The sequence below is a fragment of the Podarcis tiliguerta genome, assembly GCF_965153285.1.
Source record: "Podarcis tiliguerta genome assembly, chromosome: 9".
Lineage (NCBI taxonomy): Eukaryota > Metazoa > Chordata > Lepidosauria > Squamata > Lacertidae > Podarcis > Podarcis tiliguerta.
In genome coordinates, this window is record NC_139542.1 from 52,005,441 (window position 1) to 52,020,383 (window position 14,943).

At 40.9% G+C, this 14,943-nt stretch overlaps 1 protein-coding gene across 1 annotated transcript in view; it reads right to left on the reverse strand.

The window, feature by feature from the left end:
- Window positions 1-227: 227 nt before the first annotated feature.
- USP46 (ubiquitin specific peptidase 46) overlaps window positions 228-14,943 on the reverse strand; it is a 34,855-nt gene continuing 20,139 nt past the window's right edge. The window contains exons 5-9 of the mRNA XM_083458412.1: window positions 12,749-12,825; window positions 9,176-9,259; window positions 8,611-8,808; window positions 6,872-6,950; window positions 228-5,081 (exon numbers count right to left, since the gene is read on the reverse strand). Coding sequence (XP_083314538.1) covers window positions 4,980-5,081; window positions 6,872-6,950; window positions 8,611-8,808; window positions 9,176-9,259; window positions 12,749-12,825 — 540 coding nt within the window. The 3' untranslated portion in view covers window positions 228-4,979. The remainder of the gene's footprint in view (window positions 5,082-6,871; window positions 6,951-8,610; window positions 8,809-9,175; window positions 9,260-12,748; window positions 12,826-14,943) is intronic.

A 14,943-nucleotide genomic window follows, 5' to 3' on the forward strand; every position in this document is an offset into this window, starting at 1 on the left:
GTTTAGGAGGGAGAGGGAGAGTGGGGAAGGGGAGAGAGAGTAGGGGGCTGGCTGTGCATTCATACATAGAGGCTCACAGGGACAGTGCCTTATACTAAGCAGACCATTGGTTCACCTATCTCACTACCGACTGCACTGACAGTTTTGACTGTGTTATGCCTGATTTTGTAAGAAAACTAGAAAAGGGAAACCTAGCATAGTAATTTTACCATTAAAAAAAACCCCAGTATAATTATCTGTATTTATTATCCAACTCAAATAATGAGATACAGCAAGGAAAAAACATGTTGAACTGTATATTATAATATTTAAATATTATTTCCATCTTCTGGCTTTATTACCTGCCACAAAAAGAATATTGTAGTTAATGTAAAACACAGATATACCCTAACCCCCAAGTTGTTGTTTTTTAAAAAATATTTACCATTAATGCAAAAATTCTGTCCATACAAACATCAGCTCCAAACATTCCAGTTATACATTAATACTAGCTTCTTTTTATTTATTTTTAAAAAGAGGTTTAACATATATCCTTAAAATGTTTGGCAGCAACCTTTGCAATGTACAAAACATCTGTATTACACTGATTAACACTGAACTAGAAAGTGCATTTATTCACCACAACCAGAGCAGCCTAGCTTGTCAGAAAAGTGATGGTCACACCTTGAGAGAAATGCTGTGCAATATAGCAAAGCAAGTAAAGGATTTCATTCACAAAAGGATCATATCCTAACCCCATGGGAGTCAATAGGACAGTTGTCTTTTGATGTAAATGGGCTTTAATGGAAAGAGCCCCATTGATTCCAGGTATTGATGAGACAAGCTAGCATTGTTCCAGTCCCAACAGAAGGAATAGTTTCTATATTCTGTACTCTGAGGCAAGATCTACATGCTGTGGGCTGCTGTACACATGCCTGTTAATCACTTGATCAAATGATGCCTCACAGATGTGAATGTACTAACACAGATCAAAAGCCAGACACAACTTTCACATCATTGCCTAAAGTGCAATGCTTCTCAGATGATGTCCAGCTAGGTGAATGAAGTATGATAAGCCTTGGGCTCACACACTCCTCCTGTTTTGCTTCTTTTGTGGCCATAATATTAGTTTTAAACAAACCACAGTCCCCCATTATGTAGAAACTTGGGGAACTCTGATTTGTTTAAACTCCAATAAGTTCCAAAAACAAAATGAAAGCTGGGAGGAAACTGTGGTTTCTAATCCTGGTTTATTTCCTAACTGTAGTTTAAACAAACCATAGTTTCTGCATAATGGGAATCTGTGTTTTGTTTTAAAACAGGAGTAAACGCGTCCACAATCTCCTCCTTGGAACAACAAAAGACGAGGGTTTCCCATTACATCTGAAACAGGTCTGAGCCGGTCGACATATGAAGCTGTCAGAAATAAACCACTGAGGAATCAAGTGATGCATGTGTGTGTGTGCAGTGACAAAGACGACAGGCACAATTTGAGGTCTTCTTGATATAAACCCAACACTTCCATCCTTTGCTTCAGCGAGTAGCCTAGTCAGGAACCTGCAGACTAACGTATTTGTTCACAGTAACTCAATAGCAACAGTTATTCCATTTAAATAGCCCTCAACCATTCTGCATATAGGGACCTTCGATGTATTTATATTGTGTTCTTGCACTGAACACAAAAGGTGTACATTTTGCCTTCCTGAAATACTGACCTCTAGATAATTAATATCACTGGTATTATTGGGTCGATGGTTTTTTGATGTTTAGCAGAACAGAAATAGGTACATAGACATTGAATCATGGGGAAATGAAAAGGAACAGAGTTAATCACTCAAATTGATATATATATTTAAGGATTCAACAAATCCATGAGGCCTAGGTGAATCAAAGGACATTAGCTATAATTAACTCTTTTTCAGAATATATTACCGAGTATCAGATAGTGGGGACAAGCAAGCAAGAGCTATTGCCTTTGTAAGCTAGCCAGGGACATTTGGTTGGCTACTGTTTGAAACTGATTGACCTTTGGCTGATCAGGAATGATTCTTCTTATGCTATATTCAGGACTATGTATATTTTTATACATTTGACGGCACTGTGCAAGGGTGGAATTTGGCATCTTGTTGAGAAGTCAGAATTCTTCAAATTGTTTTTAAATATATATATTTCTAATCTTTGTTGCCACTGACATGTTTGGAAAAGATGTGGGGAATGCCTGCTATAAAATTTAATTTGTCAAAATTGGGTCTGAGCAGGACTTCAAGTGGTCAGGAATACACACAGGCTTTATTAATCTATGTATAGGTGTCTATTTATGTACACAGAGTATCCACAGCCCTGTTGAACCAATGGAATATTCATGCAAGCAAGACTCTCTCTCTACTCTGTTAGATCACCGCAAAGATAAAACAATTTATGGCACTTTCAAGAATATCCAATTATGCTCATGTAAGGTGCTACAAAGTAGTTCTAAATGCACTGTTTCCTGTCCCAAATGCACAGTAAACGGTGTTCTCACCAATACTGTAAGATCACCACAAAGTAACAAAGGTACATAACACATGCGCACAAGAAAGATTTTCATTCCCAGATGGAAAACCAAGATGCAAGTTCCAACAGTGTTGAATTATGGCAAAATAAGCAGCACAGCAGTAAAACTGTAATTAGATCTCTATTCAAAAAGTACTAAAAGGGGCTCTTTCCTAATAAATACATGCGTATTTTTTAAAAAATAGAAAAAATGATGTATATCTCTTCTGGAATTTTCTCACTTGGAAGTCATACTCAGATCTGCACAAATCCAGGGTATATGTCCGCATGAAGTAGCTTTTGCACAATTCATTTATTGTACTCCTATTCGTTTCTTGTATTGCAAACGTGAATATCTTGCAGGGTATTTATTTGCCTTTTATTTTGATCGACGACCATGCACTGCACCTTACAAGTGTCAAGACAATCCAACTCTGCAATTTTAGATCCATTAATTCAGCAAAGTAGAAATTATTCCCATTCCTCTTCTGATATTTGCAGTTAAACATGACTTATGCAATAATATTTTTAAACAGCTGTTGAATAGCTAGAGTGCATTTATCATAACTAACAGGGAACACCTCAAAACATTCATAGAGTCTTAAAACACAAATTCATGCTAGTAAATTGCTCACGGCTGTTGATGCTGTTAATTCCTGCAGGGCCAAATGCTCTTCATTACACAACAAGCAAAATGCCTGCGAATATGATGAGCAAAAGAGCCAGAGATATTTGTATATTGCAGGTTCTACTGGTGGCATGCAGAGACACGTATTTCCTCAAATGGGAGTCTCACTCAGCACAACTTTGGCAACCCAGTGTTTGGGCCTGAGAGCATGTTTGGCCACCGCTGCATATCCTCGAGATGAGAGCAAAATCTGCCCCTCACCCCTGGGAAACTTTCTATTGGATCAGCAGCTCTGTATTTCACCCAACAGCTTCGCTAATTTGGGCCAGTTTTCTTTGTACTTAATGGGAGTAGCTGAAATTGAACCAGGTCCTATTTACTTTAGGTTTCCGGCGTTCGTCACACTAGAGCGTGACAAACAGATGGAACCTAAAAACTGATTTTTATTACATATGGCTACAAATGTAGTACATCTTTGTGCAATGCCACATAATTTGGCTCTCAGTGCAATCGGTGCCATCTGTCCAAGTCCAGAGCTCTGCATAATATGATGGATATTCACTTAAATCCAGGGATCTGAGTGTAGGATCTCTAATGTGCCCATGATGCATCCCCAAACACCAGGAAGAATGAGAAACTCCTCTTTGCATGGAGCTCTGCACCAAAATCCTATGGAGCTTTGGATCATGGTCACTATTGCTTAATTGGATTGTACAACCAATACTTGCTTGCATGCATGATACTCATATAGACATGTGCAAACTCAGGTAAGCAAGGACATTTTGTGGTATTTCTTTGGGATAAAAGGATACTATCACTCATCACACAGTGAAAGTAACATGGAAGAACAACTTCCCCCCCTTTTCTTTTCAGTGCAAAATCTCCTAAAGCCTTTTACAGTGTGGGAATCGAAAGGAGCAGTTTGGCTGATCTGTGCTGTCACATGATAAACAGGAAGACTGGCGGGATTTGGTTCAAACGGGACTGAGCGACATTGTGTTTTGTGGCTGCCAATTTGATATTGTTTCATGACCCAAAGCTTGAGGGGGATCGAGAGATAATAGTTTTCTAGTTGAAGAGTACCATGTGACACAATCCACAATCCAACCAGATTGAGGATCCATGAATATGAGTTACATTTCAGTAGGTATCTAAAGCAGCAATTTCCCAAACGTTCCAACTTAAGGGAACACTTTTCACATTGATTGCTCTGCCTAGGAACCCCTGTGCATTTGCCAGAGTTCTTGCAAAAGAGTTGGGTGTTCTAGGCTGCACATTTCATTTGGAGTGTTGGCTAGGTTTCCTGGGGCTCACTACTGTCCTGTGTGAACGGTGAGAGTGCCTCTTAGGACACAGCCCAGTGCTCCCCACAGCTGCCCTTTACAGGTGAAGATTGGTAGCTGCAGGCAAGCTGCCATTAAGGGATGGATGTCTACCATTACTATTGCATCTTCTCATTGAGGAACCCCTGACAGGCACCTCAGGAATCCCAAGGTTCCTCAAAACATGGTCTGAAAACCACTAGCCTAAAGGAATGGTTCTTTAGAAACAGAGAACAAATGGTCCTTAGTGGTGGTGCAAACATCTATGCCACATTATACCTCAGTTCAGCAGGATTCAGCAAATGAACACGAGCTGTATAAATTTGTTCTTGCAGTAGTTAATGAGATTCAGACTAAAGAAAAAAAGATCTTCCAGTCAAAGATGGAGAGTCTTAGTTCACAATTTCGGCATGAGCTTATCACTGTCATACTGTATTGGAAGAGTCTACATGGAAGTCAGTTAACAGTGTTGGTCAGTTTCTCCTCTCGGGGTGGAAAAAGTCAAGTGTCTTCCCAAGTCACTCTCTTGACTGATAAAATAAAATATATCCAGATTCTGAATTTTTAGATATATCAGAGGTCAGACCATAAAATTCTTCAATAGCCTGCGCATCGATTTTCTGCAAAGGTAAAATAATCAAAATGTTAACGGAGAAAAATTAAGGAAATGGATGCAACAATATTAAAACAAATAGGCTTTGCCCAAGGGAAAATTCTGTTAGAAATTTAGACAAGGTGGCACAATAGTTGTCCAGCTCCTTCCAAATTCTCAATTTAGGCAGCATTTAGATATAAACTTGTCTTTAAAATGCACAGAGGCTGGCAAGTTACTACAATAGCTGCAGACGGCTGAGATCTTTCTTCTGTTTGTGGTTGGAGTGACTTGAAGTACAGTGGTGCCTCGCAAGACAAAATTAATTCATTCTGCGAGTCTCTTCGTCTAGCGGTTTTTTCATCTTGCGAAGCAACCCTATTAGTGGCTTAGCGGATTAGCGCTATTAGCGGCTATTAAAGGCTTAAGGGATTAGCGGATTAACTGCTAAAAGGCTATTAGCAGTTTAGCGGCTTAGAAAAAGGGGGTGGGGAGCGAAAAAAAATCTCAAGACTCGCAAGACATTTTCGTCTTGCGAAGCAAGCCCATAGGGAAATTCGTCCTGCGAAGCGCATCGAAAAACGAAAAACCCTTTTGTCTAGCGGGTTTTCCGTCTTGTGAGGCATTCGTCTTGCGGGGTACCACTGTACAAACTTTTTGTGGGGCATGCTTATTTTGCATTGTCCCATTGAGAAAGAACATCAATTAACTTTATTCCATCCAAGCCCCCTCTATCTTCTCATATAGACCTTTTGTTCAACTTATTACTGACTACAATTTCTTTGGTGAGCAAGCGCCTCTAATCCTTTCACCAAGACAATGAGCAGGTAGGCTATATGATACAACTGCGTATGCAAACATAAACCAACCAAGTACAGATAGCTAAAGGCCTAGGTAATCCTAGCTGCCTTCAGGTTACAGCTACTTGGTTCAAATATATTTTGCATTCTGTCGCAGCACGGCCCTTCTGTATCAACCGTCATTTTTATTTTTCAAATCTATGGTGTGCCCTTTACTCCCAAGTTTGTGGGAGATTTTATTTATTTATTAAAAAATATTTACAGGAACAACCCCTCCATATAAAATATTAGGCTTGTGTCCAGCAAAATATGCAGGTGCAATAAAACATAAAATACCATAAACACAATATAAAATAATCATACAAATGACTGGCTCATCTTGAAAAAGTTTAAACAACTGAGTAGGCCTGTTGGCATGAAAAGGTCTTCAAGAAACATCGGGGAGCAGGGCGAGGAAGAATCACTGCTTGCGATGATGTTCCATTTATGAAGCAGGTAACTGGTTATTATTCTACTTGTAATTTTTTTCCCCATTTTATCTTGGGCTTATTATGCTATATGCAACTAAAATTAGCTTGTGGGGGTCAGGAGAACCCACCAAAACAGTGTGTGGAGGGAGGAGTGGGGGGATAATTTAATCCGGCAAACAAAAAAGCTTGTGCCAATGGAACAAATGGCAAGGTGCTACATTGAATTCCTTCCATAGTATATCAGAGAAAAGGGTTCTATCTCAGGGCTGCTGTGCTGGTTTTCTATTGATGGAGAGTTTTGTTAAGTAGGGAGCGAACTAAAAACAGAATCCTCTATCTAAACCCGGAGGGGATTCCATCCATTCTGCTATCTTGCTCTGTTGCATATGTAGATTAGACTGCAATGAACACCTGAGGGTAATTAAAAATTAGGATCCTTGCATAAGTCCCATTGGTTTTTATGTTTGCCAGTATTGGGGGCTTGCTCTTATGGGGGGGGGGGCTAACCTTCAAGCTATAAGTCACATCCCAGGAACAAGTATACTGACCTCTACAATGTCATCATCAAACAATAGCCAAAAGCCATGACTTTTCACAATGGTAATATAATGTCCACGATTAGGTCCACTAAAAGAAAAGAAACACCATTAAATTAAAAAAAGAATAAGGACACAACTGAGTCAACCTTCTAGACATAAAAGTTGCATTCCCTGCAACTATAATTCTCCCCTCCAGGGTATTGTCTAGAAGATGTTAAGGCTTGAACAGGCGAATTCTATCTTCTCCCACATCCAATTTATTTTCCATCTCTGTTTCAACTGATACCATAACATTATGACTTTCAATCAAGGTAGTTCATATGTGCTTGTTATGCCATTTGGGGGTTGTCAGGGAACTGCCATCAGTGCCAGAGGGAGAGAGCAAAATCCAGAGGGATTCTGGAGAGCGTCCCAGGATTGGGAGAGGCAGCCCATCTTCTGGGGAAGAGAATCAGTGTAGCACCAGTGGTGAAGGGGGGCAGATGGGGGAAGCGGCGAGGCGGTCCCATGACTCCTTGCCGGGGACCAGCGGGGCGAGTAGAGGTCTTCCGCTGCCTATGCCCTCCTTGAGCAGAAGGCTTTCACGCAGAGAGAGTAGGAGAAGACTAGGCGTCAAAGAGCTTCTTTGCTGGAAGAAGTTTAAGAAACGCCCACTGACGGATTCTGTCAGCGATTGAGACAGCCACGGGTGAGTGGCTGTCCAGACAGAAAAGGTTCACTCAGGCAATCCAGCCAGGTGTTTGCACCTGCTTACGCATGAGCAACCCCTAGAACCATTACGGGTAATAATAATAATAATAATTTAATTTGCAAGCTTATATACACCAGAATACCTAGGCAGTACCCCAAATGTGTAGAAACCACATTTTTGGGTGCATAAACCCTTATTTTTAGGTGGCCCTGTTTTGTTTCCAAACTGACAGGCACTCCTGAATACTAAAGGCAGTGCTTTTTTCTGGGGGTACGCATACCCCTAAACATTGTGTGAATCTAAGTTTGGCCTCATTGAGGGGCAGTATTTCAAAATGAGTAGGAAAATGAGAGTACTGCTAAATATTTTTTTTTAGAAAAAAAGCACTGACTAAAGGAAATTATACTGCTTCTTCTGCACAGGATTTATTTTCTTTAATGAAGCATCAATCTTGACTGTGGTCAGATTGATGCTTTATTAAAGCATCAATCTGACCACAGTCAGACGGCAGAATTTACAACAGCAACTCACACTGCATCAGCACCAAGGGGCAGACGCAGTAGATGAAATTAAAAATTCCCTTTAAACTTATTTGCATTAAAAATAGCACTCCTTCAGTTAAAATCTATGTTCCAGAGTTTAACATCAGTACTCATTCATCGACCATCACTGTCACTGCAGCCTGTCTTATCCTCGTTGCCATAAAACAGAATTTTAAGACAGGCCTGGTGATATTCAGCAAGAAAGTATTTAACATAGGTTTCCTCTGAGTGGCTGGGTAGTTTCCTAAGTAACAGTTGAATTAGCTCTCTTCGGGTATCACGATACAGTGGGCAATATAGAAGAATGTGCCAAATGGGACACAATGCCATCAGAATTATATGGAGACCATCTCTGTTCCACTGGGGTGTCATGATACGTGCCCTCTAATAATGCTGAAGGGAGAACATTAAATATCCAACGGTGTTCAGAACTGTCCAGCACACTTAAATAATTTGCTGGATAGGATCTTTGGGGTTCGCGTTACAGTTTATAAATGAAGGAGAATGCTGCTTACCTGCCGCAATGAACTACTACAGCCACCAAGTCATACATGCGATCCAAGTTGATAGCATCCCCGGATGTGTTGAAGAGACGCAGCTCAAGAGGAAATACCACGCGGTAAGAGAGCTTGGTATACCGATGTAACTGCTCCATGTATTTAAATCTCTTCAGGTGCAATGCAAGGATCATTGGCAGCTTTTTAACCCTCATCCTATGAAGTCAAAATAATATCACTGGATAAGAACTTGTGCAGGTTTTCTTTTTTTTCTTCCAAAGGGGAAAAAAGCAACCAGCAATTATTTTGTTATAAAAACTATTTTTTTAAAGAAACAAACAACAACAGTGTAATATTTTAAATACAAACAAAAGGGAGTCCATGATATCAATAATAAAAATGTAAATTTAATAAGTGCCCATTCTATTTATAAACAGGTCCCTATTCTTGATACGGTGTTCCCACATAGGCACACCTCTGTTACTGTTTTTTGCAGAACTGAAAGCAGGAAGAATTCGTTTTATTTCAGCTTTAAAATTTATACTAGCCTCGCTGGGACCAGGCCACAAGGTGCTTTGCTTACCTTTTTTGTGCCTCTTGTTTGCTGCAGCAAGTCTCACAGTAGTACTTTTGTTCGCTGCACAATGTTTCTGTGTTGCTGAAGTCTCTGAGAAATCAACGGAGGGAACAGTGCTTACAGTTTCATACTTCCCATCCCAAATGCCCCCTGAGCTGGTTGGAAAATATTGTACAGTTGTTTGACTGTAACTCAGAATATACTTGCAGGATGGCCTTACTTGGGAACTGTTAAGGGCGCTGAGAGTTGTTAGGAGACCCCCCTAGTCTTCTCACTGAACTATGCTTCTCAGAGTGGTTTAACTCTCAATCCCTCTTTCCAGGGAACTCTGGGAATTATAGTTTTGTGAGGGGAATAGGGATCTCCCAACATCTCTGAGAATCTGTAACGCACTACAGTCCCCAAAATTCTTTGAGGGAAAGCAGGCCTCTTTAAAGTCCTGTGGTGCTACTTTAAATGTATAGTACAGACGGGCACTCATTCTGCTCTTCAAATTTTATTGAAGCGTGGTTTTCACAGGCATAAGAAATGCTTGTTTTACATTCAACAGATGACAGATTACTTCATTTTGACCTAGCTAAAATAAAACTTCTAATTTCTGGATAAAAGCTAGACATATAAACTATTCTTAGACAGAAATATGCTGGAGGTGTTGGTTTATTCATGGGGCAAATGCTTTTCTAAGAAAAAAAATAGAGAGAGAGGTAAAACTGACAGAACCAGCTGGCCTTTTCAACTCCTCGTGGAAATAAAAATAATTGATACATAATTTATTGTGTTATTTTATGAATTCCTCTTTTAATGCCAGTACTGATGCCCAGAGGAAAAGAACTATGTTTGGGGACTTAAACACAAAAGGGCTTTTTCTTTCAATGATAACTAAGAGGAAGGAGAGTTTGCTGTAGTATTAAAGGGAAGCAAGACTAATTGAGCTATTGCCTCTGAAATAGCTCCTGTTTACTTATTTCTCTTTCCTGCTCAACACTGTTTATACAATTAAGGTCAAACAATGCAGTTTCTGTTCTCAAACATGGCAATTATAATTTCCAAAATACACTTGGGAAACCTGCCAGCTAAAGGTTCATTTCCACTGCACATGCGGGCAGACATGATTTGAAGTCACTCTATGTTAAGGGCTCGTACTCTTACAAGGGGTTAACTACAGTGAGCCCAAAATCTTAATACAGTGGTACCTCGAGTTACAAACTCCTCAGGTTACAAACTCCGCTAACCTGGAAGAGTTACCTCGAGTTGAGAACTTTGCCCCAAGATGAGAATGGAAATCGTGCACCGGCAGCACAGCAGCAGCAAGAGGCCTCATTAGCAAAAGCATACCTCTAGTTAAGAACAGTTTCAGGTTAAGAACACACCTTTAGCTAATGGTGCCTCCTGGTGCTGCCACGCCGCCGGAGCACGATTTCTGTTCTCATCCTGAAGCAAAGTTCTTAACCCGAGGTACTATTTCTGGGTTAGCGGAGTCTGTAACCTGAAGTGTATGTAACCCGAGGTACCACTGTATTAGCTTTGAGGGTTTTTGACTCTTTTTATATATTCTTGATTGGTATATATATATATATATATATATATATATATAGGATTTTTTTAATGTTTCAAATATTTTATTTTCATTCATACTGTTTTGCAACTTTGGTGTTGGCTTCGCAGGGCCCATTTGGGAAGAAGGACAAGAGGGAAATTTAAGAAGTAAACGAATGCCAGTAGCATTCACAAAGGTTATAAAATGATGCCAGGCACTTTCCCGACCAAGCACAAGGGAAGTCCCACATAGAGTGCATTACAGTAGTCCAGTCCTGAAGTACTCTTCTGAAAATGCTTACACTTTGATGAGTTTCCAGGATAAGGAAGGCAAACAACTATGGAAATGGTACTGAGAGTGCTTCTCTACATCCAGATTCCCACACAAAAATGGGACAACCAAGAACAGAATGTATGACCCACTAAGCCAGGGGTGGAGAGCCTCAGATCCAGAGGCCAATTTCAGGTCTCCATGCATCCCATATGACTTTCCTCAGGCCACAGCCCCCCTTCAGCCACACCCTCCACCATAGAATCATAGAATCATAGAGTTGGAAGAGACCACAAGGGCCATCGAGTCCAACCCCCTGCCAAGCAGGAAACACCATCAGAGCACTCCTGACATATGGTTGTCAAGCCTCTGCTTAAAGACCTCCAAAGAAGGAGACTCCACCACACTCCTTGGCAGCAAATTCCACTGTTGAACAGCTCTTACTGTCAGGAAGTTCTTCCTAATGTTTAGGTGGAATCTTCTTTCTTGTAGTTTGGATCCATTGCTCCATGTCCGCTTCTCTGGAGCAGCAGAAAACAACCTTTCTCCCTCCTCTATGTGACATCCTTTTATATATTTGAACATGGCTATCACAGCCACTATCCTGGTGGAGCTTCCTGCAGCCAATCAGAAGCCACAATTTGGTTTTCAAATGTCTTAGAAGTTGAACAGACTTCTGGAATGGATTCCGTTTGACTTCCAAGGTACGACTGTATAAGCATTTGGGATAGAACTTGCATCTCATGATGGGAAGCAGAAGAGAATGTGATCCCTTAGGTAAGAGCTATGTTTTCATGAAGATGGACTCATGCAGTCACCTGCCTAAAGAGCTGAAGCAATGAACCTGAGAGAGAATGCGTCTGTGTGTGTGTACACATGCACAGGCAGGCAAAGGGGGATTTTTGACTTCCAAGTACTGCTAAGTCTTGGACCCAACTGATAACAAGGCTCGAGCAGGTTCTGAACTCGGAAAGATGTGTTAAATTGCACTCTTAGTTCAGTATAGCTCTGGTAAATCTAAATTCAAAGTTGTACAGTGGTGCCTCGCAAGACGAAATTAATTCGTTCTGCGAGTTTTTCGTCTTGTGAATTTTTTCGTCTTGCGAAGCACCACTGTGTATTGACGGTTTCCCATAGGAATGCATTGGCGGTTTTTTAAAAAAGGCGCAAGACGTTTCGTCTTGCAAAGCAAGCCCATAGGGAAATCCGTCTTGCGAAGCAACTCAGAAAATGAAAAACTCTTTCGTCTTGCGAGTTTTTCGTCTTCCGAGGCATTCGTCTTGCGAGGTACCACTGTATTTAATTCAGTGGGACCTAATGGATGCTTAACGACTTCTTTCAGATTAACTGCTGTGATAAATAAAGTTTTCCAATACTTGGGATAAATGCTCCATATTATTCATCAGTAAGCCCTTTGATGGACAGATGGTAGATTACTTTCCTAGGAAGTACATGTTATGCATGCATGCACACCATTCTCAAGCTATTTGCTCCAGAGTAAATCTGCTGCCTTCAGTGGAACCTCCCTGGAGTAAGCAATTGAAAGATTGAAAAGCTGTAGTTTCTTCCTGAATATTCAATTGCAGCAGGATTGATTTATATTCCTACTTCCAAAAAAAGTTCCATTTATATTTCTTGATTCGATTTATGCCATATCATACCATAACTCTCATGCTGCTCTTCCTTTCAAATCCCACTAACCTAAAATGATCAGGCAGCAAAAACATGCTCCCACTTTTTTTCAACACACATTTCTACAGCTGCTCATTTACCTTAAGCAATGAGTAATCGATGTGTTCTGTTCCACATCAACAGAGAGATCGAGGAAATCTTCATCTTTGCTGCTAACCTGCGACAAAAATAGGAGGCAATAATATTTCTGAGCGCTGCACAACCAACAGCTTGATCCTAAAACTAGCTGCACCAGCAAAGCAAATGCCTACCATTATGTCAGCACAACATCAAAACCTAGAAGATGATGCCAACATTGCAGAAAGATTTAAGCAGTGGGGCAGATGAGTACACCAAAACAAGTTATTAAAAAGTTTAGGTTCAAGTTGTGGAGCTGAATGGTCCTGTCTTTGAAAGCAGTTTGGGAAAAGGAGGCATATTAATCTCTTGCAGCTCTATGATGGGATACCTAAGAATGGTTTGTCTTCTGTAACTATGGTTACAGAAATGCCTCCACCATAGTTAAGTACTGGACACAAACCAGGACATGAAACTGTGATTTGAGGGTGTGTGGGTTTTTTGCCTACTAAGGTTTGTTTTAGCATAATTGTTACACCTGTATTGAGTATAGCATTCCCCCTTCCTCTCCAGCCTTCCTGAAGAGCCCAGACAGTGTACGGAATTTCACATTTTGAGAGGCAGTCTATAGCAGGTTCTGCCAACCTGGTGCTCTCCTGTAGTTTCAGACTACAACTTCCATCGACCCTAGCCAGTTGACAAAGGCTTTTCTATACAATGTTGACCACAGGTCATGAAACATTGCAAAGATAAGCACCAGCACCTTGAACTGAGCAGAAGAACCCTGCAATATCAGTTGCATATGACCTTACTTCCCTGTGCCTGTCAGGAGAGCAAACATTCTGTAGCAATTGCAGCTTCAGAGTTGTCTTCAGAGTTGCTCTCGGTGGTGCTCCCCAGTAAGGGGCAGTGCAGTAATCAGTCCTATAAGTTATAAAACCACAATGAAATCCCCCTTCTCTGAAAAGAGGAGTCTGCATAAACTCCAACACTGCTGCTATGTGCTTATCCAGGAAAGGGCCAAGAATACCCTCTAACTCTGGACCTGCTGAGGTAGAGAAATTTCTACCGCACCGCTCACAACCAATGCTCCAAAGACCCCTTCCAATACACTGGGGTTCCTACCAGCCTCACCTCCATATAATTGGCCCAAGCTACGGCTGTTGACAGATCGTGAAGCTGAGGCTCCAATACTTTGGCCACCTCATGAGAAGAGAAGACTCCCTGGAAAAGACCCTGATGTTGGGAAAGATGGAGGGCACAAGGAGAAGGGGACGGCAGAGGATGAGATGGTTGGACAGTGTTCTCGAGGCTACCAGCATGAGTTTGACCAAACTGCGGGAGGCAGTGGAAGACAGGAGTGCCTGGCGTGCTCTGGTCCATGGGGTCACGAAGAGTCGGACACGACTAAACAACAACAACATGACTGTTTTAAAAGTCTCTCTCTTCAACTTCTCTGAGTTGTGAGTACTGTTATAAGTAGATCAGACCTAAATGTGGATCCCTACTCTCTAGTGCCACTGCTTTGATCCAATTACAGATCCTCTTGCTCATATTGCGAGGTGCTTTAAGAAATGCTTGTGTTTACATAATGTCACTGACATCAGCAAAACTATAACCACACAAGTTGAGTTGAGTTTTTCTTAAGATTAGGAACTGTAGATACAAGCTCAACTGCGGGGGAGAGATTTGTGGGATGAAAGTTCTTCATTCCAGAGTTTGTCCTGCTGAAATCCATTAGATGAGTCACTTTGAACATGGATATGAGAATACAATCCCTTTTGTATGTTTGCTTATACTGCTGCCACTAGACCCTTTCTCCCCTGTTTGAAGGGGAGAAATAGATTGCTTCAAACAACAAACATTACTTCTTACACACAGCAGAAATAATACCTTGTAACTACTTTATATTGAAAGAATAAAATAAGGATATTTGCTTATTTCAAGAAACTGATTATGGCAAAATCTCATAAATACAGTAATTATGTGTTGACACATGGAATCTGGATCCAGGGCTCTCTCTTTCTCACCTAGTACCCTTTAGCACAGCATGCAACCTAATCCGAAAAAAGCTAAACTGCGCAAAGAAGCAGATCTCAATCTTAGTCAAGATTTACCTTGCCCCAAATCTGACAATGACAATTCAGATGATAAGTCATATTTCTGACTGTTTTTCAGGTTGAGGGGTAAACCAGTCAACCTGAGGAAAAGGGCTGCT